Genomic DNA, 26,381 nt, shown 5'->3' with positions numbered 1-26,381 from the left:
ATTTTAATAATTACTTTGTTTGGGGCTAGGTGAATAGTACAGATGATAGAGCTCTTGCCTCACACATGGCCAATCCAGGTTCAATCCTGAGCACCACATATGATTTCCCAAGCCTGTCAGGAGTGATCCCTATGCACAGAGCCAGGATCAAGCCCTAAGCAGTGACAGGAATAATGCTTGAGGGAATAGGAGTGATAGTATAGCAGGCAGGGCTTGTTTAGCATGCTATCAACCTGCGTTCGATCCCCAGCATCCCATATAGTTCCCTGAGCACCACCAGGAGTCATTCCTGAGTGCAGAGCCAGGACTAACCTCTGAGCACCATCAGCTGTGGTCCAAAAACAAAACAAAAAAATGGAATAATGCTTGAGCACTGTGCGGGGAGCAGACTCAACACAAAGGATTTGATTTGGATTAGATTCCAAAGAAAGCAGATAATAAAATTGTTAGACTAAGACCACAATTTAATTAATAAAATTAAAGTTTGAAATGATAAGTGACAATACAGTAGGTCAGAAAGTACAATAAAATAGAAATAACAAAAAATAAATCCAAGCATATGTGAAAAAGAAATGTTTTTAAAATGGAAAAATAAAGTCAGAACATAGAAATCCAAGACAGCTTGCTTATTCAGCAGACCGAACACAAGTTTCAAAACTAAAGAATTGAAAACTAAATGTAAAGGAGAATTTCCAGAATGCATCACAAAAATAAAAGACATGTTAAACTTGAGGGATTACAGACATGAAAATTTAATAAGATATTTCAACAAAACCAAGACTGTAAAACTGGCAATATCTGAAAAATATGAAACCTCAGATTCAGGAAACATAGTAAAAACCAAGGAAAGAAATAAAAATAGATACAGCATATACAGAATTTCAAAGAGGACAGGCAAATTACAGAGGTATTACAAAAACTGACAGAAACACACTGCCCCCCACAACACATACTTTCTCAGTAATTAAAACTGAAACCAAGAAATGAAAATACAAACCATGTAGACTAAGACCACAAGCAGCTGAGTGGGCCTAGAAAGTCAATGTTATCATGCAAGATCAAGGACAAAATGAAGATATTTTCAGACAGCCAAAACCCACAAAAACTACCACCAAAGGCCACATTAAAGAAGCTTCTGACGAATGTATTTCACACAAGAAGGGAATGAAGCCCCTCAAAAAAGAATGCAAGAAGTGCTGAATAATATAATTGGTTAACATACATATTCAACTAAAAAAAAGAAAGTAAAGATGATAATTAATTTGAAAGTAATAAAAGGCCAACATGAAATTACTAAGAAAGCATCTAAGCATCTTGTCTGAATTAAGTTATTCAAGGGTTCTTGTAGTGTTCAAGAGTGAAGCAGATACTAAACTCATTAATTCAGACTTGGTGTCAAAGAAGCGTACTCAAATAGTGCCAAAAAACCACAAACAGGATATACAGTATCCAAAACAGGTGAAAAGGAATGGGATAAACTAAAACTAATGCAAAGTCCTTAGATAAAGGGAAGCCTAATTAAGAGAAACATTCATATATACATAAAGATACAAGAATATTCACAAGAATGTTTAAAATGGAGCTCATTTTGAAAGTCTAAAATTCCATCACGTAGAAAACAGATGAATAAACAATGATACTCATATAAGTAACACGTCAACAAGCAGTGAAACTTCCTCATATATACATCAATCTGAGATTGATTTCATAATTGTAATGTTGAAGGACACACACACACAAAGCAAGTGATAGGAGCACACATTTCATCATTTAATACCGGACCCCCTCTGCCAAGTTTAAAAACAGCTGTGAAGGAGACTTCTGGGCATGGTGGATGCTGTTCAAAGACTTCATGGGAGATCAGAAAAACAAGCATAATATTACTGACTGGAAACTGACTACAGGCAGACAACAAATTGAGAAGCACTTACTCCTAGATATAAGCCACCATGTAGAACAAGAATGGTGGCAGGGACTACGTGACCTTGGCTGGGCCTGCAGCCAAGCCCCACCTTTATCCCAACTCATCTGGTAAAAACTACAGCTATACTGACTTGAAGTTGGCTGTTACTGCCAGAGGTGAGAGACTGATTAAAGGTGTTGTCACAGGGAGTGTAAAATCCTGCAACTTTGCTGGTTCACAAATGGCAACTTATTCTTCCAAATACTTTTTTTTTTATTTCAGTGCCCACAGCATACTGAAACAACAGAAGCTCAAGCAGTGCTCAGGGGCCTAGGGGCCACTCCTGGTGTTTTTTTTTTTTTTTTTTTTTTTTTTTTGCTTTTTGGGTTACACCCAGCAATGCTCAGGGTTACTCCTGGCTCTGCACTCAGAAATTGCCACTCCTGGTAATTCTTAAGTCAACTGGGACAGAAATTCAATGGTAAGGCTGAGGAAACTGTGGCATTCAGGCCTATCATGCTGGGGACAATGAAGGCCACCCTGGGGGTACTAGGAGTCAACTGGACCTACTGTTCAGTGCCAGGGATCAAAATGCAGTTGACCATATGCCTCATCCCACTGAGTTCTCTCTTTGGTCCTGGGATGCATTTCTATTTTTTTTTTTGGGGGGGGGTCTCACCCAGTGATGCTCAGGGGTTACTCTTGGCTCTGCACTCAAAATTACTTCTAGCTGTTCCTCGGGGAACCATATGGGATGCCAGGGATTGAACCTGGGTTGGCAAACACTCAACCTGCTGTACTATTACTCTGGCCCCAGACATGCATTTCTTAACCCATAATCAGTTTGATGAGTAGAGGATGGAACCTTTATAGGCTGTAGATATCCAGATAATTAGCTGATGTATAAACTAAACAGAGAGACACAGAGGCAATCACTAGGAGTTAAAAGAATGGTAAAATAACAAACCTCAACAATGACATTGGAGAGCAGGACAGCGTAGAACACTACCTTGCATGTATGGGGCTCTGAGTTCGATCCCTAGCACCATTAAAAAACAACAACAACAACAAACACAAACCTGGCATCAGTGGCTACTCCTATAAAGGAAATGACCCAACAGTTTAATGCAAGTCATCAAAAGAAAAAAATCAGAATTGATCCAATACTCAAGGTTTAATTTTTGGTGATGGCAGAGGGGTGGGAGGTGGCACCCTTGGACCACATCCAGCTGTGCTCACCCTTGGATCACTCTTGGAAGTGCTCAGGGGGTCATATATGGTGGTGGGGTTTGTAATGGGTAAGCACCTCAAGCTATTTTAAAGGTTTAATTTTCAATGAAAAAAATCAGATGTGCAAAACCCACAATAGACATAGATTCTGAGTGGACAGAGATGTTTGATTTAGTAGACATCAAAACACCTATTACAAATATTAATGAAGAATTAAAGAAAACCAAGCAAACAGTAAAATTAACATTAAGAAACCTCAGAGAGAAATAAAAGCTAAAATAAAAGTGGTATTCTTTAGCTTAGTTTCTTAAATTTGTGGGTCATTGCCCCATATGGGGTCATGTAACTTTTTAAACATATGCTTTAAATTTCTTTATCACTGTATCACTGTCATCCTGTTGCTCATCTGTTTACTTGAATGGGCACCAGTAACGTCTCCATTTATCCCAGCCCTGAGATTTTCTCAGCCTCTCCTTACTCGTCTTTCCCAGTGCTGCCATATTGGTGGCTCTTTCAAGGTCAGGGGAATGAGACCCGTTATTTTACTGTTCTTTATCATTATCAGAAAATATTTGATTTGTATACTGATTTCATATGCCCTATAAACCTGGGGTCACATATGAATTTCTTGGGCAACACAGGGGTTGCAAGTGGAAAAAGTTTAGTTAGCCCTGTTCTATAGCATTAAAATTTTTTTAATGGTAACGTTTAATAAATGAAATGAAACATTTACTAGATGGGCTCAAAAGCAGCTTAAAATGTCAGAAGGATGAGATAAAACACAGTACCCAAAAGAAGAGAGAGAGAACAAGGGGGAATGCCCTGTCACAGCGGCAGGGTGGGACGGGGGTGGGGGGAGGGATGGGGGGTGGGAGGGATGCTAGGACCCGTGGCGGGGGAGGATGGGCACTGGTGGAGGGATGGGTACTTGATCATTGTATAACTGAAACCCAAGCACAAAAATTTATAAGTCTATAAGTGTACTTCATGGTGTTTCACTAATAAAAAAAAATGATAAAAAAAAAAAAGAAGGATGGATCAAAGGACACTATCCCATCTGAAGAACAGAAAGAAAAAGATGAAGAAAAAGTAAACAGTTTAGAGGTTCATGAGACTGTCAAAGCTTCCAATATATGAGTGTTTTAAAGAGCAGGCAGGGGTAAAAACTAAGTATTTGGTAAAAGTATTAACTTGTAAATTCATGAAACTCAGAAAATCCTAAGTACAATAAAAGAGAATTATACCTAGATGTATCAAAACTGCTAGAGGACTAAGAGAAAATCCCGTAAATCAAAATATTATGCAATGTTTAGAATAGAAATACATAAAAACACATAGATGAATGGTAAAAACCAAATTCATGATAGAAAAGAGAGGAAGTAAAAAAATCAGAGTGAATCAGAAATTTTAATTGTATTTAAGATTAAGCTGAACAGAGGTTATAAGAATATGGATTAAAATAGTCTCTATGATTTTCTGAATGTTTCAAATACTTCACCATGAAAAATACTCAAAAAGGATCATATACTCTGCTACATGAAGAAATGGGTTTTAGGGAAAACTCATTACAGTTTCATGAAAATCGTTTTATAATAGTTACATTTCATTATGCTAACCTGGCTCATTAAATATGGGTTAGAAAAAAAAACTGCCTCTGCAGAGGTTATCTGCTTCAAGAATCACTAACAAAAGAGTACCCAGGAGCCAGTTCAATGATGACCCCGTGGTGTCAAGCTCGGATTCTGAGATTGTAAGTCTAGGTTTACCTTACAGCGCCCGAGCCATTCCACACTGCCGGACATGGAGAGCAATATGGCCATTCTTTCGAGTCTAGTCTATTATCGATGGCGTCCTAGGGAAGGAGAGAGTGAAGACTGTTTCTGTTCTGCACAAAACTCAAAACTTGTATTCACGTTTACAATGAAGAAACATAAGGATGTATTTAATAAATATTCCTCTCACGGAAACTTACAAATCCTATGTGCTCCAAAAAGCCACGCAACTGTTTCCTTATGAAGACAAAATTTGTTTTCACTTGTTCATTTCGTGGGTCAGTCCCACACTGTGTAGGGACCCCAAGCACCTTATCAGGCCCTTTACATCAGAGTGCTGCTGTTCTCTACAAACCAGCTGAGTCCGAACGTATCTCTTTACCTGCCTGGAGAGGCCTTGCCGCACTCTCTCTAGAGGCTCTCAAGTAAGAAGATCACCGCTGATCTAGGGATACTATGATAACTGCGAGGATGAGACAAGTTTTTATTCCATTAAAAAACTTTCCTTCTCCCATTCTGTTACTTTATATTCTCCAGATGAGTTCAGTCTTTCTATGTCTGTCCCTTTCTTTCTTGCTCATTTCGCTTAGCATGATACTTTCCATGTAGAACCACTTGTAGGTAAATTTCATGACTTCTAACAGCTGTATAGTATTCCACTGTGTAGATGTACCAAAGTTTCTTTAACCAGTCATCTGTTCTCGGTCACTCAGGTTTTTTTCCAAATTTTGGCTACTGTGAACAGTGCAGCAATGAACACAGAAGTGCAGATGTCATTTCAACTGTACTTTTTTGCCTCTCTGGGATATATTCCCAGGAGTGGTATTGCTAGGTCAAATGGGAGCTCAATTTCTAATTTTTTGAGAATTGTCCATACTGTTTTCCAAAAGGGCTGAACCAGTCGGCATTCCCACCAGCAGTGAACGAGGGTCCCTTTCTTGCCACATTCACACCCAAGAATAGTTGAGATAAGTACCAGGAGGTCTGCTCCAGGGCTTGGAAGCCGGAAGCACATGTTGGGGGAAAAGGGAGCTCAGACAGAGAAGGGAACACCAAGTAAAGGATGTTTGGAGGCCTTGCTCAGGACTTGAGATGCGTGCTGAAAGTAGACTACAGACTGAACATGATGGCTACTCAGTACCTCTACGGCAAACTACAACACCCTAAAGGAAAGAGAGAGCAAAAGGGAATGCCCTGCCACAGAGGTGAGGTGGGGTGGGGGGAAGATGGGGTTGGGTGTGGGAGGGCTACTGGGATCATTGGTGGTGGAGAATGGGCACTGGTGGAGGGTAATTGATCACTGTATAACTGAAACCCAGCACAAAAGTTTGTAAGTCTACAACTGTACCTCTTGGTGTTTCACTAATTAAAAAAAAAAAAACCACTTTCCCTCTCTTTACCCTTGCTTTGTGATACACTTGTGCCTGTGAGGTATGCATTTGACCACTGAGTGACATTCCTTGTCCCAAAGTCCAAATTCCCTAGTTTTTACTAAGCATGTATGTAAGATATAAAATTAGATAAGTAAAACAGAAAAAATCATATTCAATTAGTTTCCTCAGGAAAGCAGAAATTAGGGTTCAAATGCAAAGAAAATTTGAATACTATGACTAAAGAATTAAGGCCATTGTTTTATTGAGTTACAATTTTTAGTAGCTAATTTTTAAATTTCCTATAGCTACATACTATTTTCTGGGCTGGAGCGATAGCACAGCAGGTAGGGAGTTTGCCTTGCATGTGGCCAACCCAGGTTCAATTCCTCTCTCCCTCTTGGAGAGTCTGGCAAGCTACCGAGAGTATCCCACCCGCACAGCAAAGCCTGGCAAGCTCCCTGTGGCATATTCGATATGCCAAAAAAGTAATAACAAGTCTCACAATGGAGATGTTACTGGTGCCCACTTGAGCAAATCAATCAACAATGGGATGACAGCGCTATAGATACTATTTTCTAACAACAACAACAACAAAAACACACTACTGAAGGCATTAACTGCCTATTGCCTCTAAAAGCAGGCCTATAGAGTTTACGTTTTAATCATTTTTCATGTGAGCCACACCCGGCTCTGCTTAGGCTCTATTTCTAGCTCTGTGCTCAGGGAGCACTCCTGGGCAGTGCTCAGGGGATCACATGTGGTGCCAGGGATTGAACCTGGGTCAGCTGCAGGCAAGGCAAGAGTCTTAACTCCTATACTATTTCTCCATTCCCTAAAGTTTACACTTTCCTCACAAATACATTCCCAAGATAATAGTCTAACACTTTCTAATCTAAGTGCCACCTTAAATTTTACTTTGTTAAATTTCATGCAAATAAATTATATTTCAGGCACATGTATTTATTTACAATAGCAAATATTTCATAAAGCTTGCCTGTGTATTTTTACTTATTTATTTTAAGGCAGTCATGTTGTGAATTTTCACAAGTTTCCTCTCCTGACTCTAGGAAGATCCAGTCTTCTTTCTGAACTACAAAAAATTCCTCACCCTTAGATCAGGAACTGCTTAGACATATAAAGAATGAACAATACTCAGATATGAAAGGCACTTAGGGGATAAGTAAAATTTAATGAATATTACCTCCAAAATATCTTTCATAAAGGGGGTCCAGCGAGAGAGCTGAAAAGTTTCTTCTGCAGACCGATCCTTTCTTGATGGTTTGCCTTGTTGAGACTAATTACGAGAAAAAATACAAAACAAGTTACTTTTATTTTATGAGATTCTCTTATAAAGTTTTCTAACAAATATGTTTAATTACAGCAAATACTATTTGTATTTGACTTAAAATTAAAAGTGATCTGAAATAACTACTCAAAAGTTGGAATAGGTACGGTCAGATGATTTCACTGAACAGTATTTTGTGCTTGAATGAAAAACTTAAGGGTAGAATCAGAAAATGTTCAAAAGTGCTATAAAAATTTGATGGGGGCTGGAGGATAGGGCATTTGCCTTGCACATGGCGAACCCTGGTTCTAATCCTGGCATCCCGTATGTTCCCCCAAGCACTGCCAGGAATAATTCCTGGGTGTAGAGCCAGGAGTAACCCCTGAGCATCACTGGGCATGGCCCAAATTGCCATTAACAAAAAAAATCTTGGAAAGGATCATGCTGGACAAGAACTGAGTGTTAAAAGTAGGTAAAGTAGGTAAAGGGATATACACAATAACCTTTTAGTATTTGAATTGCAAATCATAATGCCCAAAAGGGGAGAGGGAGAAAAGGAGGGGGAGGCAAGAAGGGAGGGGAAGAGGGAAAGAGAGAGAGGGGGAGGGGGGACGGGTGTGTGTGTGTGTGTGTGTGTGTGAGAGAGAGAGAGAGAGAGAGAGAGAGAGAGAGAGAGAGAGAAGTGCCTGCCTTGGATAAGGTAGGCTGGGGGTGGGGGATGGTGAGAGGGAAGCTGGGAACACTGGTGCTGGGAAATGCACACTGGCGGATGGATGGGTGTTGAAACACTGTATAACTAAAACCTAATAATGAACAGCTTTGTAAGGGTCTATCTCACAGACCCTATACTATAGGGTTCAATAAAAAAAAAATTCAATAAAAAAAAACTTGATTCAATAAAAAAAACTTGATCGAAGGAGATTGTAAAGTTCTTTCAAAATTTGATATAAACGATTATAAAGTGAAAAGCACAAACAGGAAATAAAATAGAAGTCATAAAATATAAATTCAATAAAAAATATTTGTCTAAATTACATAAGTATGTCATGTTGGAATTATGTGCATGAGAAACCATTAATGGTCTTTAAATCTCAGCATCTCAATCAATTAGACAAAACTTTTTAGGGCCAGAGTGACAGTACAGTGGCAGGGAGCTTGCCTTGCACATGGCCGACCCAGATTCAATCCCAGCATCCCATATGGGCAATTGAGCATGCTAAGAGTGATTCCTGAGCTCAGAGCCAGGGGTAACCCTGAGCACTGGCAGTTGTGGCCCAAACCAAAAATAAGTAAAACAAAAACAACCCTTTAAAATAAGTACAGTAAAAGTTTTTGAAACAAAAAATTATGTAGTAACTTATCAATCTATACAGTAAATATAAAACTGTCCACATAAGTTAAAAAAATTAGAAAATATACTTAATGTAAACAACTACACAAGCATTCTAAAATTATATACAGAATGTATTTCTTACTGGGGGGACAATGGGAACACCAAGATAACTCCAGTTACGAATCATATCACTTTCATTTTCTATCTTTACATTCTGGATTAACTTCTCCAAATTTTCTTCTGTAGTTCCTGGGAGAGGTAAAAACATGAGTGGTCAGATAATTATTCTGATAATCATTTCTAGGTTTCAGGTAATATCCATACATATATAAATTTTTAAACTAAGAAGAAAACATTTCAACTATGTAGGCTTTAGTATTCTCCCCTTTTCTTGGTATTTAATCAATCTCACTAATATTCTGCGATTCTTTTATGATCAATAGTAAGCGAATTACTGTAAAGTGATTTTAGAGGTCTTTTTGTTTGGTTGGTTTCAGGGTTATATTCAGCTGTGTAGATAGCTTACTTCTGGCTGTGCTCAGGAATCATTCTTGGCAAGCTTATGGAACCATATATGGTGTTGAGGACACAATGGGTCGGCGGCATGCAAGGCAAGCGCCGTAATAATCCCTGTACTATCACTCTGGCTGCTGTGTTTTTTCCCCTGGCTATTGCCAGAGGGCAACATCCAGCAGTGCTGGCAGGAGGCAAGGAGGCTGCGTGTGGTAATGGGAACACGTGCTCTATTAGATGATGGAGCACATACTAAGCCCTAGAGAGCTAGGAATTTTAATATCATCTATAAAATAAACAAAACCCTCATTACCATTAATACTGAAGATGTAAAGTAGGATTGCTCTTATTTTATCATAATTATCGTGATTTTTGTTGAGTAGGACTGGAAGGAGAACTCGCATAGAATCTTTCACCTTCTGTCCTTCCGCATCAGTTCCAAGTGCCAAGTCCTTAATGAAGACAAAACATTGTCAGGGGGGCTACAGCCCAAATTCTTTTCTTTTTAAGAATATCTACTATTAAAGCTTACCCAATTTCAATGGAACAATATTTCACTTTTTAAAAAAGCACCACTTGTAAACTACTGAGTACATAAAATATTAAAATAAATAATTCAGAGAAAAAAATCACTGATCTAAATCTGTGATCATATCTAATATGGTAAGCACAAATCACAGCTGATTACTAAGCTTTTGAAATGGGGCGATCATGAGTAGATATGTGCAGTATATTTTATCACCAGATTCTAAAGTTGGTGTGAAAAGGTGTAAAATATTTCACTGTTAATATGTTGTGACTATATGAGCATTAATATATTTAAAATTATCTCTTCTTTTAAACTTACTAAGTATTTTATTTAACAATGAAACAAATCACGATCACGACCATCCTGTTATTCGTCAATTGCCTCGAGCAGGCCCCATTAACGTCTCCTTCGTCCTAGCCCTAAGATTTTTTTAAAAAGTGCCATATTCAAGGCTCTTTCAGAGTTAGGAGAATGAGACCCATTATTGTTACTGGTATTGGGCATATTGGGTACGCCACGGGGAGTCTGCCAGACTCTGCTGTGTGGGCAGGTTACATTCGGTAGAAACAAATACATTTAATAAATACAATTTTTTAATTTCATAAATTAAACATTTTTAACTATGAAAATAAATTAAATGCACCTCTGCAGTGCTCTGTAGGAAGCTAAATTAAATACTGCATCCACTGATAAAGTTGTTCAAACAATGCCACCCTGAAATACTCCAAACTCTTAAATCATTCCATTCAACAAAAGAATAACAGATTAGGAGGGGGTACATTGTGACACCAAGTTATTAATGTTGGTGAGGAATGATGCATTAAACCTGCTAGGGGAGTGAATTTCCCTCGAAGAGAGATTCTGTCCTTCAGTGCACTGTAGTGAGAAGAGTTAGGTTTTACCTTACAAAGTTCATTCAGGACATGTGTTATAAACATAGGGGTATTTCTGATTCTACACATACCTGTTCGGTTTTGCAGAGTTTTTCTATATTAGACTTGAACTTACTCATGCAGTCTTCTGCTAAGTTAAGATGGACAACTTGCTGGAAAACAGAAGAAATGAATTATATATATACATTTAAATTTATTTTTTGTGTGTAAATGGTAATATTCAACAATTGAGATAGGCCTGAAGTAATATATGAGTTTAGGTGGAAAAGAGGTAATACATGTAGTAAGGGATACAGCTCAAGAAAAAAAAAAGGTTAAGATTAATCTACATCAACAGGACACAATCTAATAGAGAGGGAAATCAGAATCAGCTGAATCTGTTAACTTTGCAAGCAACAAGAGGTCAGAAAAAAAATAAAGCCCTTACAAATTCAGCAGAAAAAAAGTTCAAATTTATACTATTTTGCTCTTCACTAGCATTTAGTATGATTAAAAAGCACATAAAGATTATTCTAATAATGACTTATAAGAACAAATGGAATAGCAAATTAAAAAAAAAGTTTATCTGCCCACACAACTGCTCTGCAATCTACTACTAATTAACCATGGCCAAGTATGTGAGCACCACAGCCAAGTGTGTGAGCACCACAGCCAAGTGTGTGAGCACCACAGCCAAGTGTGGAAGCACCACAGCCAAGTTTGTAAGCACCATCGCCAGAGGTTCAACCCCACAGGAGTATCACAAGCCCCACGACCAAGCATCTACAACCCCCAGCTATTACAACAATGGCAACAAAAAGAGGTGAGGAAGAAACAGAGAACAAATTTTGAAATTGAAATGCAAAAAAAAAAAAAAAATGTTAAAGTTAAAGAACCAAGTAGAGAAACCAACCAACGGATTCTCCAATAAACCACTGGATTCAAGCAATCCAATGTTGAATTTTTTTGGTATGCTAATGAAGTGAAGACAAAAAAGTGCCAAGTGATTTGGACAAATTGAGATAACAGAGATAGAAGGGCACTGAGAAGTTTAGATACTTGGGTTACTTTCAGACTTAGAGAAAGGGAGAAGACTACCACCAAATGTTCCATGACACTCACTGCTATGCCTGGCTACAGAACTGCATGAACTAATAAACTGAAAATGGAAAACAGTTCATATGTAATATTGCTTACCTTGGTTATCTGTTTTCGGAAATGGGGCATCTTTTTCATCAATTGGGTAAGAGCACTAAGTGATGTCTAAAAAAAAAAAACCCAAATATTTAAAAAGCAAACTTAGTTATTCTATAATAACAACCTTTAAATCTTGCAATCTTAGGTTTTTAATTAACTATGTATTTAGCAGTGTTTTTTTTTTCTTTTGGGGGGGTGGCCACACCCAGTGATGCTCAGGGTTACTCCTGGCTCTGCACTCAGGAGTCACTTCTGGCCAGTGTTGAGGGGAACATATTGGATGTTGGGGATCAAACCCACGTTGGCTGCATGCAAGGCAAACACTCTACCTGCTATACTATCACTTTACCCCCATTTAGAGGTTTTTAATGAAAACAAATCTAAAAGCTCTTTTTTGTTTTAGCCATGATAAAATAATATCAAAATGGTAAGAATTGGGTAGAAGGCTGGAGATATAGTACAGCAGGTAGGGCAAATGTCTTACATGTGGCCAGGCAAGGTTTGGTTCCTAGCATTGCGTATGATCCTCTGAACACCATCAGGATTGATCCCTGAGCACAGAGCCAGGAGTGAGCCCTGAGAACTGGATGTGGCCCCCAAAACAAATGACAACAAAAAATAAGGGTAGATTGTCAACACTGGGGTACAAAATTTGCAGGCGTGGTGTCGAAGTTTTCTATATCTAGATTTTTTTCTGACAATATGCACTTGTGAAAACACAGGACTGCATACCATAGGGTAAGTAATTTGTGACTCCATTTTTAAAAGAATACATTTAGGAGCCAGGGAAAAGCTTAAAAGGCTAGCTGACATGTGTTTGATCCCTGGAACTACATGGTCCCCAGGGCACTGTACCAAGAGTAGACCCTGAGCACCACTGGGTGTGACCCAGAAATAAAAATAAAATAAAAAGACTACATTTAATAGCATTTAACAACAGACTGCACAAAACAGAATTAGAAATAGAGAACTCAAAGTCAGGTAAATCGAAAATACTCAAAGTAGAGAGGGAAACTTAGGGAGCGGTACAGGTACAGATATATAAGAAAGGTAGTATAAGGTCAAAGGATTTCTTTATGTGTTTGGTGCCAGGGATTAAACCCAGGGCCTCACGTATGCAAAGCATGTGCTCTATTTTATCTCAGCTTAGATCTAAAATGGTGATTGGAATACCAGAAGTAGAGGAGAAAGAAAAGGAAGTAAATCAAGATATGAGGAAATAATGCGAAGAGTTATCAGCTTGGTAATATAAGAAGCTGAGAAAATTCCAAATATCAATAAAAATATATCACAGGAAGATATATCTTGGTTAAATTGCTAAAAAAAAAAATCAAAGACAGATCTTTTAAAAGGCATGTTATCTTTAGGAAAAAAACAGTAACATGACTGCTAACTTAACAGAAATTGTGGTAACCAAAAGATAATTACTGAAATATGTATTTTTGTTTGTTTTGGGTCACAGCCAGCAGTGCTCAGTACTTTTTAAAAAAATTTTATTAGTGAAACACTATGAGGTACAGTTATAGATTTACAAATTTTTGTGCTCGGTTTTTGATTATATAATGATCAAATACCCATCCCTCCACCAGTGCCCATTCTCCACCACCAATGATCCCAGTATCCCTCCCACCCCCCATCCCCCCCATCCCACCCTGCCTCTGTGGCAGGGCATTCCCTTTTGTTCTCTCTCTCCTTTTGAGTGTTGTGGTCTAGTGCTCAGTAATTTTTGCTCTGCACTCAGGAATCACTCCTGGTGGACTTGGGGGAACACACGGGAGGCTGGGAAACAAACCTGGGTCAGTCACAGGTAAGGCAAGTTCCCTACCCATGTATTTCTCTGACTCAAATCTATCAAAATCTTTATTTTTTTAGTTAAATGTTTAAGAGTGTGTGTGTGTGTGTGTGTGTGTGTGTGTGTGTGTGTGTGTGTTGCTATGGAGCAAACCCACGTAAAATCTTTAGATTGCTGAAAGGAAAAAGAAAAACTGCTAACACTGAATTCTGAATATAGCAAAAGTGTCTTTGAAAGCTTACAAAACAAAGATAACTTCAGAAAAAAATGAAAGTTGAAGGACTTCATTTACCCCTGATGGAAAACTGAAGAATAGTAAGGGAATAAGTAACAGAAGACTGGAATAATACATGGATAATAAGAAAGTCAATGGAGTATTTTTTAAAATGTTTGTCACTGTCACTGTCCTCCCGTTGTTCATCGATTTGCTCGAGCGGGCCAGTAACGTCTCCATTGGGGACTTTGTTGTTACTGTGTCTGGCATATCGAATACATCACGGGGAGCTTGCCAGGCTCTGCCGTGCGGGCGAGATACTCTCGGTAGCTTGCCGGGCTCTCCGAGAGGGGCGGAGGAATCCAACTTGGGTCGGCCATGTTGGCCGCGTGCAAGGCGAACGCCCTACCGCTGTGCTATTGCTCCAGCCCTTTAAAATGTTTAGTTTACAATATATTAAGAAGTACAATATCTGGCAATAGTAAGACAGAGAAAGTAAATAGTTAAACCATTAAAAGATTCTTGAATGATTCAAGATATTAGCCACTGTCACTGTCACTGTCCTCCCGTTGTCCATCGATTTGCCCGAGCAGGCCCAGTAACGTCTCCATTTTGAGACTTCTTGTTACTGTGTTTGGCATACCGAATATGTCACAGGGTAGCTTGCCAGGCTTTGCCACGCGGGCAAGATACTCTCGGTAGCTTGCCAGGCTCTCCAAGAGGGGCGGAGGAATCGAACTCGGGTCAGCCATGTTGGCCACTTGCAAGGCAAACGCCCCATCCACTGCGCTCCAGCCCAAGACATAGCCAAAGTATACTTTAATGTAAATTGTGATAAGGTAATGACACATTCTAAATATATCTATCATAATGTTTAGTATCATAGGATACTAAAAGATATATTTAAAATTTACACTGAAGAGGAAATACTTTTCTTAAAAACCACACTGCAATAGATACAAGGCAGAAAAGGGAAAACCAATAAAATGAAATGAGATGGTAGACATAAAACTATATCAATAATTACCTGAAATCTATATGGGCTAAGTATTAGAGAACAAAGATGATTATGTTGAATAAATAAACAAAACTCAACTACTAGTACTTTTCAAGATGCCCTAAAACAAAAAGTCAGATAGTTCAAAGTATGGAATGGGAAAGATACATTATGTGATCACTAAACAAAATCAAGCAGGCACAGTTATAATGACACAAGACAAAGCAAGGCTTTAAAGCAAGAAATATTCCAAGTTGAAAATACTCCAAGATCGGGGGTATGGTGCCGCCAACAGGTCAATCTGTAGCTGTGAGGCGAGTGCATCAGCAGCCTGATGGCGCCTTCAGACTTCCAGGTACCCCAAAATTGCTGCTGTGCCTTTGGCCAGATCCCAAAAACTTGGGGCAAAGTTTACCAAGAAAATAAACGGCCAAAAGTTAGGTATGTGGGAAACACACCCACAAACCACCTCTGGCTCAGCTATATAATTGGAGGCATGGCCTCTCTGGTTCCTGATTGAACTGCTTAATGGCCATGATCTCAGAGACTAAGAAGCAAATTTTGAAACCCAGTGGCTTTTGGCAGAGATGCATCCAGTCCCTGCAGTAGGTTACTGGTGCTGGGCCAACCCAGGTGGGAATAGGTTTAGTGCCTTGGCCTGTTCCCCTGGGCGGCCCAGTGGCTGCCATCCTTCAGAGGCCACCGGAAAGTCAGGTTTGGGCCCCCAGTGATAAGACACGCAGGGCCTCACAAGATGGGGGTGGAGCCGGTCCTGTATTCCCCACCCCAACGAGACCCCAAGTCATTGCCCATGAATGGCCTCTCTTGCTTCTGATCAAGCTGCTTAATGGCCATGATCCCAGAGAATCAGAAACAAATCTCGAAACCCAGTGGCTTTTGGCAGAAATGCGTCCGTCCGGACCCCACACTACGTTACTGTCGCCGAGCCACCCCAGGGGGGAAAGGGTGTTGTCACTCTGCCTGCTCCCCCTTGGCGGCTCAGTGGCATCATCCTCCAGAGGCCATTGGAAAGTCAGGTCTGGGCCGGCAGTGACAAGACATTTTGGGCCTCATGGGATGGGGGTGGGGGGGACTAGGCCTGTCCTCCCCACCCCGAGACCCCAAGTCATTGCCCATGAACGGCCTCTCTGGCTCCTGATCAAGCTGCTTAACAGTCATGATTCCAGAGACTAAGAAACAAATCTTGAAACCCAGCAGCTTTTGGCAGAAATGCATCCAGACCCTGCAGTAGGTTATTATCGCCGGGCCACCCCAGGGGGGAATGGGTGTTGTCCCTCCGCCTGCTCCCCCTTGGAGGCTCAGTGGCCGTCATCCTTCAGAGGCCATTGGTCAGGTCTGGGCCCGCAGTAACGAAACTTGTTGGGCCTCACAGGATGGGGGTGGAGCTGGTCCTGGTCTCCCCTTCCCAATGAGACCCCAAGTCATCGCCCACGAACGGCCTCTCTGGCCCTGATCAAGCTGCTCAACGGCCATGATCCGAGAGACTCAGGAGCAAATCTTGAAACCCAGCAGGTTTTTGGCAGAAATCCCTCCAGATGTAAGTATTAGTATTTCGGAATTTCAAAATCACATGGCCCTACTGCAGCCACACGACATCATATGTTATTCATAACCAGCAATAGAACACAAATTGTCTACTGTTGCCTTTCAGCAGATCTGAGTATTGGGGTAAAATCTCAAATAATTATGGTGGGTCTAGTGTCGAAATATTGAATGTGATCAAAGTAGAGAGAGAGTAACGTGGAAATCATCTTCCTCACAGGTAGGGGAAGGGTGTGGGATGGGGATATACTGGGGTTTTTGGTGGTGGAGAATGGGCACTGGTGAAGGTACGAGTGTTTCATTGTATGACTGAGACTTAGATCCGGAAGCTTTGTAACTGCTCTCACGGTGATTCAATAAATAAAATTATAAAAAAAAGAAAAAAAAAGTAAGGTGGAGTTCATGCACAATTCAATCAGCTAATCAGTGGCTGAATAAATAGCAGTACTCCTACATAAAAAAAAAAAAAAAGAAAATACTCCAAGACAAAAAAAGGTATTTTATGATAGTCGAAGGACAGGAACCAGAAAGATGATCCAAAATTTATAATAGTTCTGATATGGCTTTATTAGATGATACACCTTTACAAGTTGACAGAAAGGTAGTATTTGAAATTGTAGATATATCAGAAAACAGCTTAAACAATTCAGTGTCTTAAAACTAATAATAGAAATAACTGAAAGTCTGAATAGTTCTAATTCAATTAACTTATAGACTTTCCCATAAAGAAAATTTCCTGCCTAGACTTCTTTAATGTTTTTGTTCTTTCAGACATTAGTGAATCAAATAGTAGAACAGTTTTGAGAATAAAACAAGGAAAGCATTACAACTCATTCAAAGACCAATATAATCTCATTAACAAAACCTGACAAGATTACCCCCCTTGTAAAAAAGAAATATTATAAGAAAACATTTCTTGCCCATTTGAAAGAAAACATTCTAAAGCAAAGTATTAGCAAATAGAACCCAGTGACACAGGAAAAGGATAATGTAATATGACCAGTGGCTCTTATTCCGGGAATGCATGGTTGATTTAAAGACTCAACTACTGTAATTAACAGTGACACAATAAAGAAGAAATTTCAAAAGATGATGAAAAAGTATTAGTTGAAATCCTTTCCCGATTTAAAAAATCCTTGTTGACAAATTAAGAATAGTAGAGAACTTCCTTAATTTGATAAGGACATATCTGAAATAACCTAAACTTAACATAATACTCAATGATAAAATACTGAACAAGTTTCCCTAAGGTTGGCAATGACACAAGGATATCACCTATCAACAGTTTTATTTTCCATTATACCAGAGTCTTTTACAGCGCTAAGAAAGTATTAATCACCAGGAAACGTAGTTTAAAATGTAAAAAGATTGGAAAGGATCAAGTTACATTTTCTTTATTTACAAATAAAATTACTGGGTTCTCTTTTAGAATGATGGGGATATTTTGAAGTAGGTTGTGATTTAGATTTATTTCTAAGTAAAACTTTAGCTATTATATATTTTATATTTGTACATATACTGTAACATAAAAAAATATAACAAGGTGAACTGGCTAGTCTTTTGAAAATAAACTTCAATGAAGCAAACAAATGTTGCTAACTTTCAAGCTAGATAAAAAATCCATAGGTATTAATTTTGTCTACTTTTATGTATGTTAAAATGAAAGCTAAAAAAAGCTTAAAATAACCTTTAAAATTAACTATCATTATTTTGACTCACCTTTCCTTCTGTCGCTTTCTTTGTTGATGAAATTTCCTTCATAAGCTTAGGGATTTCCCTGTCAAATTTTAAGAGAATCATTTTGAATTTCAAAGGTGTCATTCTTTTTAAGAAATCTTTAAAGATTACAAAACTTGATTTAAAATAGATCCACATACTCTAACACGACAGCAATGTGCCGATGGCGAATCCTGACCCAGAGGTCATCGTCTTCCTCAAGGACGGCCTCTTTCTCCTTCCCATCTGTTTTGTATCTAGAGCAGAGAGACGTATGAAATTCCTTGGAGTGCACCTTCTACCCCCATGAAGTAGGTGAATTACAAACAACAATCCCAAAACATCAGTTTGAAAACTGAAGAGCATACATAATCAATCTACTATTTTAGGAGAATAATCAATACCAGTATAAAACTAAGCCAAGACGTTTTTAGTTTCTGGTGTAAGGTTTATATCTGTTTTCATTATACAGTCTTAGCTGAGCCAAATGGTATTTCATGAAATAAAAATTTGATTCTCCGGTCAACTTGAATAAGAAAATTGAATATACTAATAATAACTTATCATATGTAATTGCTTTAAATCTATTTTGATGATTAATAACCATCAATAAAACTATCAAATATCATTTAAATAGCAATGTCAATTCTAAAGTAGCCTATTGAATATTAAAGGTATTTCAGAATTCATATAAAATTCACAAATATTTACCACATATTTCTATACACTTCTTCCCTTTAACCACATCTCCTTTAAAGAATGGGAAAGGAAATGAGAGAAGCTAATGGAGACACACAAAAATCGTGGTTAGGGGCTGGAGCAACAGCACAGTGGGTAGGACATTTGCCTTGCACGCAGCTGACCCAGGTTCAATTCCCAGCATCCCATATGGTCCCTTGAGCACTGCCAGGAGTAATTCCTGAGTGCATGAGCCAGGAGTAATCCCTGAGCACTGCCAGGTTTGACCCAAAAAGGGAAAAAAAAATTGTGGTTAGACCTAGGTTTGATTTCTGGCATCCCAAATGGTCCCCTGAGCCTGACAGAAGTGATTTCTGAGTGCAAAGCCAGGAGTGAGCCCTGAACAGGTGTGACCCTCACAAAATTTTTTTTTAATTAAATGAGTTCTACTTAAAATTACTCAAAGTAGGTTTCATGATTATTTCTCTGAATATAATGCTTTCTTATTTCAGCAGAGAACCTCCATTTGTGGAGCTTGGGAAATTCATTCTTCTTTAGGATTGTCAACTTCCTATACCAAGATTAGGAAGGACAACACTAAGTTTTTCTAGTTCTGGACTGTAGGCAATGAACAAATTTCTGCTGTCTGAATATAATTATTTTCACAGACATCCCCCAAATCCTGCATTTAAAGTCTACATATAAAACCATCTATCTGAATGGCCCAAATTATAGAAGACCAAAGGTAGAAAGATGCCACTTAATTTTAAGACTGCAATAGAAGTCTGTAGGAGAATAGCAAGGCTTCGCTGAAAATGCCAATATGGATTTGGAGATTATGGTAGCAAAGAATATATTAAATATATTACATATGCCAGACACAGTAACAACAAAGTCTCCAATGGAGACGTTACTGGGCCCGCTCGAGCAAATCGACGATCAACGGGAGGGCCTTTACCTTTATATATTACATAGGTATACTCAAATACAAAAGTATAACAGTAAACAGTCCTTTGAGTCAGTGTTGGGCTTGGTTAGTACTTGGATGAGAGTAAACAGTCCTTTGATAAATTGTGTCATTTTCTTTTTCTTTCTTTTTTTTTTTTTTGCTTTTCAGGTCACACCCGGTGATGCACAGGGGTTACTCCTGGCTCTGCACTCAGGAATTACTCCTGGCGGTGCTCAGGGGACCATATGGGATGCTGGGAATCGAACCCAGGTTGGCCACGTGCAAGGCAAACACCCTACCTGCTGTACTATAGCTCCAGCCCCAACTGTCATTTTCATTTAGTTTTTTATTTGACATTGCTTTCTTTACCTCCAGTTTTACTGAGCTTTAAATGACTTACATTATTGCGTAAATTTGAGATGTGTGATTACTTTTGGTTTGGTAGCACATCCAGAAGTGTCAGGGAAAGAACCAAATCCTTCTGCATATAAAACAGCCCTTCGAACTATCTCCCCAGTCCTGTATCATTACATTTAAAGTAAAACAGACTATTAAGAGGGTCATTAATAGGTTCTAAAGTGGCTAAGACAGTCTATTCCCAAGAATTACCTTACTTCCTTTACTAGCAGTGCTCAGAAGTCCAGGGGCCTTACTGGCAGCAATATGCAGCTGGCAGTGTTGGATATGACAGGCACTTGGAGCCACTAGGGTCACACTTGGTGATGCTCAGGGGGCCATACAGTGCAAGGGATCGAACCTGGGATCCTGCACATGTAAAGCATTCACTCCAACTCTTATGTCTCTCTCCCTATCCCTTAATAGATTATATGGACAAAACACACACACAGATACTTTTGTGTTGGTGACTCAGCATTATTAAAGCCTGGACAATTTAAAAATGGTTTCCACTTCAATAAATGTAATAACGGGCTTGGTATATATACTCTTAAGTGAAAAGTCCAAATCCACCTGCTTAACTGTAGTTTTGTTGTAGACATAGTTATGAAAGCAAATGCGCACACACACAGACGCACAGACACACAAACACACACACCACCAGTGAAATAAAAGTATCCATTAACTTAGAAGGTTAAGATAACAGGATGATTATAGTTATAAAAGAAGGTGAAAGTCTGAATGAAAAGGGCTAGCAGGACAATAGTTTCTGGTGCCTGTATGAATCATTAAATGCTCATATCCTACACTGTTAGCATATGTCCTTTAAGTTATACTTGCTTGTATGTGTCATTCTCAATTGGTAGCAGATCATATGCCATTGCCTGAAAAGTCAGTTCATGCAGGACAGTGGACACAGGATCAAAGCCACGATCAATGATTATGAGCTGGGAATGAGTTTTACCCTGGAAGAACAAGATAAAATCATCTTAAATTTTAATAATCTCTTAGAAAAGCAGACTTTTCCTAAGTTCTACCCATTCTCCCCAAAAACACACTCAAAGAAAATTACCTTAGGACTATGAAGTGATGATACATTAAAATATAAAAGTTAGTAGGGGACTAATAAGACTAGAAAACCTAAATTCTTCATAATTTGATTGAGACATTCAACACAATTTTCTGGAAAATTCCTTTAAAAAACTAGCATTTGGTTTATAGTAAATCTATTTTCTTTGGAATAAAGTTCCAAAAATAACGAAAATGGTACAAATTACGAATGGTTTATTCTCTGAGTTACTTGCATTACACACTGTGTTAAGGCAGAAATGTATGTATTATTTTTTATCGCAATCCTGTGAAATGTATTGTTATCTAAGAGGGGACTGACTTGTTCAAATTACATAGTAAGTAAGTAAAGTAAGTAAGTTCTGAAAAAAATTCAGACCTAAGAGAGTTTTGCTCGAAGATTTTACTCTCAAATAGCTTTACTCTGAGATATTTACTCTTAATCACAATGGTATATTAAAAACACACAGAGAATTAGCCAATAAGATAAAATGCAAACTCGCAGCACTAATTATTAAGCAGTGAATACTGAAAATAGTGTTAATATTAGAATCTTTACAAATTATTTAAAAAAGCAGTAATTTGGGGGAATTGTTATAAAAGCAGTTAGGGGACATAGAGGAGAGCAATAAACTAGATACGGTAAAAATTTAAAGTACTTTAACCATTTACTCATTTAAATAAACTTTGAAAAAATAGTTAAGTGCAGACAGAAATGAGATCTAGTCTTGACTATTTTCTTGCTGTTTGACTTTGGACAGACAGCCTAACCTGTTAATACTGTATATTCTCATTTGTCAAGTAAAATATAATCCAAAAATCTGTAAGATTATTACAAAGATCAAACTAATTTACACCATGAGATATTTAGCACAGTACCTCAATACATATCAGTTACATATGTTCTTTAGAACATTAATAATATAAACAGTGCTAAGTTAAGTGCTATATCAGGTACTGGGATTATGTGGGAGAAGAATCACATGACCTGGAGAAGGAAAAGCTCCACTATGAAATTGACACTTTACTAGGTCCTGGAATGAATGAAAGGTATTCAAGTATCTGAAGAATATATAATTTCTCAGGAAAAATGAGAAAGACATGTTTGATTTTATGAATTTTGTCTTTTAATTAAAATCATGAAGGACTAAAAGGATATTCACTAACATATCCTTGAGGTTGGCCCCTAGCTCTCCCTTATTAACAATTACTGCCTGCTATGTTGTGCACTAGGCCATGTCTTCCTAAGTATAACCAGAACAATAGCTTTCAGTGAACTATCAAATCAAAACTGAGTAACTTTTATATCCCATTATATTTAAACTTACATCCTTCATTCTTCGCCAAGTTATTTAACTGTGAATTTTGCATTCCAGTTGTTTCCGCTCCCCCAAATCATATTGTCTAAGCAATAACTCCCGCTTTGATCATGATACATTTCTTTTTCAGAAGGGTCTCATTCCATGCAATTCCTTCTTTGTTTTTTTTTGGTGGGAGGTATGTTAGGATCACATTCCTTCCCCTCCCCTGGCTTTCAGGCCACACCTGGAAGTGCTCAAGCGTTACTCCTGGTTCAGTACTTGAGGTTGCTCCTGATGGTACTCAGATGGTACTCCTGCAATGTTGGGGAACAAACCTGGACCTCCTACATACAAGGCATGCACTCCAGCCTATTATCTCTCCAGCTCCAAAATGAGTGTTCCTATTCTCCCTTTAATAAATAAGAAAAGTCATGCATGCATGCATGCTGCTAACCCGGGTTCAGTCCCAGGTGACATGGGTCGTCTCCTGAGAACAGAGCCAGGAGTAAACCCTCAGCACAGTCAGGTATAAACAAACCAAAAAGAAAAAAGAAAAGTCAGGCATAGATAAGTCACTAATTGCCCAATTGACAATAACTATAAATTAAATGGCAAACCAAGGATTTGGATTTATTGCTTATTTCAAAATCCATACACTCACCACTACAACAGATTATTAAAGTTTCTACTACCATATACTTTTAAATGTCCCCAAATTAATACTGAAAACAAATAAACAGTTCCTTATTTATAAATTTACAAGAAAACTTGTTACATAATAACTATTTGCACTGTAAATAGTTATTACCTTTATTTGACTTCTTTCATCAATCTTGTAGTAGTTTTCAAGTTTTTTGTCAACAAGCTGGGCAAGTTTGCTGGCATTATCTAGAGGTTTACTAGAAAGAAAAAAATGTTCCATTGTTTTCCTTCAAGACACTACAGGATCATAAATGGAATTCTAAATCAGACCATGCAATTTATTAATTTGAAAGATTTTTATAAATATGAATGTTTTGATAACATTCAATATTTGAACTTTAGAAATATAAAACATACTTCATAAAATTTTTGTGATAAAAATTATTTTTAAAAATAGGAATTTCATTTATTATACTTCCAATTCCTGGTCTTATTTCCTATCCCTATGTCACATTGTCACACATCTAAGTAACCACTAACAATAATTTAAATTGGCATGTATTTGGTTAACAATGCCTGCTATTCACATATATGTGGTATTATTTACACATACAACCATACATATATATATATAATATATGCCTGAAATCTATGTTGACACACAGAAAATTTATTTTAGCTAAATACAATTTTCCATAACATTATTGGATTCTACATATTCATTCTCCTAAAGATATAAATTTAAGTCATTTAAATGTTATAATGCTAAAACATGTTTTAGTACATACAGTCCCATATACATATTTCTTTAAGCCCATTGAAGGGAGGAAGGGAGGGAAAGAGGGAAGAAGGGGAGAAAGGGGGAGAGGAGGAGAGAGGGAGATGGGGGGAGAGAGAGAGAGCGAGCGAGAGAGAGAGCACAAGAGAGCAAGCACAGCTGGCCCAGATCAAATCTCCACCACTGCCTCTAGTTCCTGAGCACTGCTAAGGGTGATCCCTGAGCACAGAGTAATCCTTGAGCACAGCTTGGGGCAGCCATCCTCAAATGGAGGTGTAACTGATGGGTAAGTGGAGTAGGAACATTTTCCAACTTTTTAAGATATTACCAGAAGTCTCCTAGTTAGTTGACAATCCTTCCTCGAGTGTGAGAATTCTCTTCATGAAATATAGCATTTAGTCACCTTTCCAATATATATTTTTACATTAAATCTTAGATCACCTGTCTTCTAAAAGATTAAAATCAATACTCTAAATTGTAACTTAACAACCAGAAGAATTTAGTGTAATTTCTCTGGGTCTACAATAAAAATTCTGAAAAAGGTTCTTCAGCTTAGCGTGCCCTCAAAAGTGGAATCTCACTGTGAGGATTTCAGAGTGTAAAGAAACTTTAGGTCTTGTATCTTAGAAATAAATAAAGCAGCTACTATAAACAATAATTACAATTTTCGTTTAAGAGTTTTAAAAATAAGTGATTACTTGCTAGAATTATACTCTAAAAATTACTGAAGTTTAGGGCTGGAGCAATAGTATGGCGGGTAGGGAGCATCACTTGCCTGCAGCAAACCTGGGTTTAAATCTTGGTACCTCACATGGTTCCCCAAACCCTACCAGAGGTGATCCCTGAGTCAGGAGTGAGATCCCGGGGGTGAACACTGGTGTGGCCCAAAAACAAAACAAAAATTCACTAAAGTATAAAGAATACTTTGAACAGTTAGATTTCAGGAAGCCTGGACTATTATTTAAACTCATTACAGTAACTCAAAACAGGTCTAAAGGTAAGTTATTTAATTATAAATTAGTAATATTTACTAACTTCCTAGAACATAACTAATCAATGAGTATAATCTTAATACTGAACTCCAGCATAATATAAATCACTTAGCTCAGCCTTACTGATTGAGTCCACTGTCACTGTCCTCCCGTTGTTCATCGATTTGCTCGAGCGGGCCCAGTAACGTCTCCATCAGGAGACTTTGTTGTTACTGTGTTTGGCATATTGATTACGTCCCGGGGAGCTTGCCAGGCTCTGCCGTGCGGGCGAGATACTCTCGGTAGCTTGCCGGGCTCTCAGAGACTGACTGAGCCTATAATATAATAATATATCATATACATGAAGAATCTTCTACTACCTGAGTTATGAGTAAAGAGCTTGTTTGCTAATTAAAGAAATATGCTAAATTCTTTCTAGGCAATTAAAAAAGTTTAAGAGGTTAAGCATAATATAAAGTGCGAAATTAATTTAAAATCAATTAACTTGACAAATGCTGGTGTTCTAATTGAAGAAAAAAATTATGGGGGGCCACACATGACTTTAAAAGAAAACAAAATAAAAATAAGCAAACAAGACATCAAATTTTTTTTAAAAATCTGCGTATTAAACAAACTGCTTAAAATAAAGATACCATACTGACATGCAACGTATCATTTAAAGTGCTAATTTTCAAGATATACAAAGCACTCACAAAGCCCAACAACAACAGAAAAACACACGGCAAAGAGACAGTTTAGTGGGCAGGGTGCTTGCCCTGCATGCAGTCAACTGGGGTTCGGTTCCCAGCACCTCGAGCCCCACCAGGAGTGATCTGAAAGCAGAGACAGCAGTAAGCCCTGAGCACTGCTAGATGTGGGTCACTTTACTCTCCAGGAAAATAAACAAACAAAAAAACAACCTACCCAAAAATGAATCCAAAAAAAGTCACAACATAAAAAAATTGTGTGAGGAGATGAAAAGACTCTTCCCCAAAGAAGACAAAAGGATATCCAGTAGGCGTATGAAAAAGTGCTCATCACCAATTATTATCAGAGAAATGCAAATCAAAACAACAGTGTGATACCATCTCAAACCCCTGAGACTGGCATAAATCAGAAAGACCAGAATCAAACAGTGTTGATGGGGATGTGGTGAAATAGGAACCCTCATTCACTGTTCTGGGAAAGTCATCAGGTTTAGCCTCCATGGAGAAGCATTATGGAGATTCCTTAAAAAAAAAAAAAAAAAGAAAACTGCCATCTGACCCAGAAATTCTAGTTCTTAGCATCTACCTCAAAACACAAAATA

At 38.1% G+C, this 26,381-nt stretch overlaps 2 protein-coding genes across 2 annotated transcripts in view; one reads left to right on the top strand and one right to left on the bottom strand.

Moving 5' to 3' along the window:
• The window catches only part of STXBP3 (syntaxin binding protein 3), a 66,189-nt gene that overhangs the window by 7,846 nt on the left and 31,962 nt on the right, over positions 1–26,381 (bottom strand). Inside the window, exons 8-17 of the mRNA XM_056139032.1 lie at positions 23,490–23,580; positions 21,153–21,277; positions 18,451–18,546; positions 18,293–18,350; positions 12,008–12,073; positions 10,903–10,983; positions 9,723–9,861; positions 9,039–9,145; positions 7,480–7,572; positions 4,900–4,985 (exon numbers count right to left, since the gene is read on the bottom strand). Of these exons, the coding sequence (XP_055995007.1) occupies positions 4,900–4,985; positions 7,480–7,572; positions 9,039–9,145; positions 9,723–9,861; positions 10,903–10,983; positions 12,008–12,073; positions 18,293–18,350; positions 18,451–18,546; positions 21,153–21,277; positions 23,490–23,580 (942 nt within the window). The remainder of the gene's footprint in view (positions 1–4,899; positions 4,986–7,479; positions 7,573–9,038; positions 9,146–9,722; positions 9,862–10,902; positions 10,984–12,007; positions 12,074–18,292; positions 18,351–18,450; positions 18,547–21,152; positions 21,278–23,489; positions 23,581–26,381) is intronic.
• CLCC1 (chloride channel CLIC like 1) overlaps positions 1–26,381 on the top strand; it is a 200,085-nt gene that overhangs the window by 149,703 nt on the left and 24,001 nt on the right. The window lies entirely within an intron of this gene.

Source organism: Sorex fumeus, unplaced genomic scaffold (assembly GCF_029834395.1).
Source record: "Sorex fumeus unplaced genomic scaffold, SorFum_2.1 ptg000131l, whole genome shotgun sequence".
NCBI lineage: Eukaryota > Metazoa > Chordata > Mammalia > Eulipotyphla > Soricidae > Sorex > Sorex fumeus.
The sequence above is the reverse complement of the archived record's forward strand: the minus strand, read 5'-3'. Positions and strand labels throughout refer to the sequence as shown.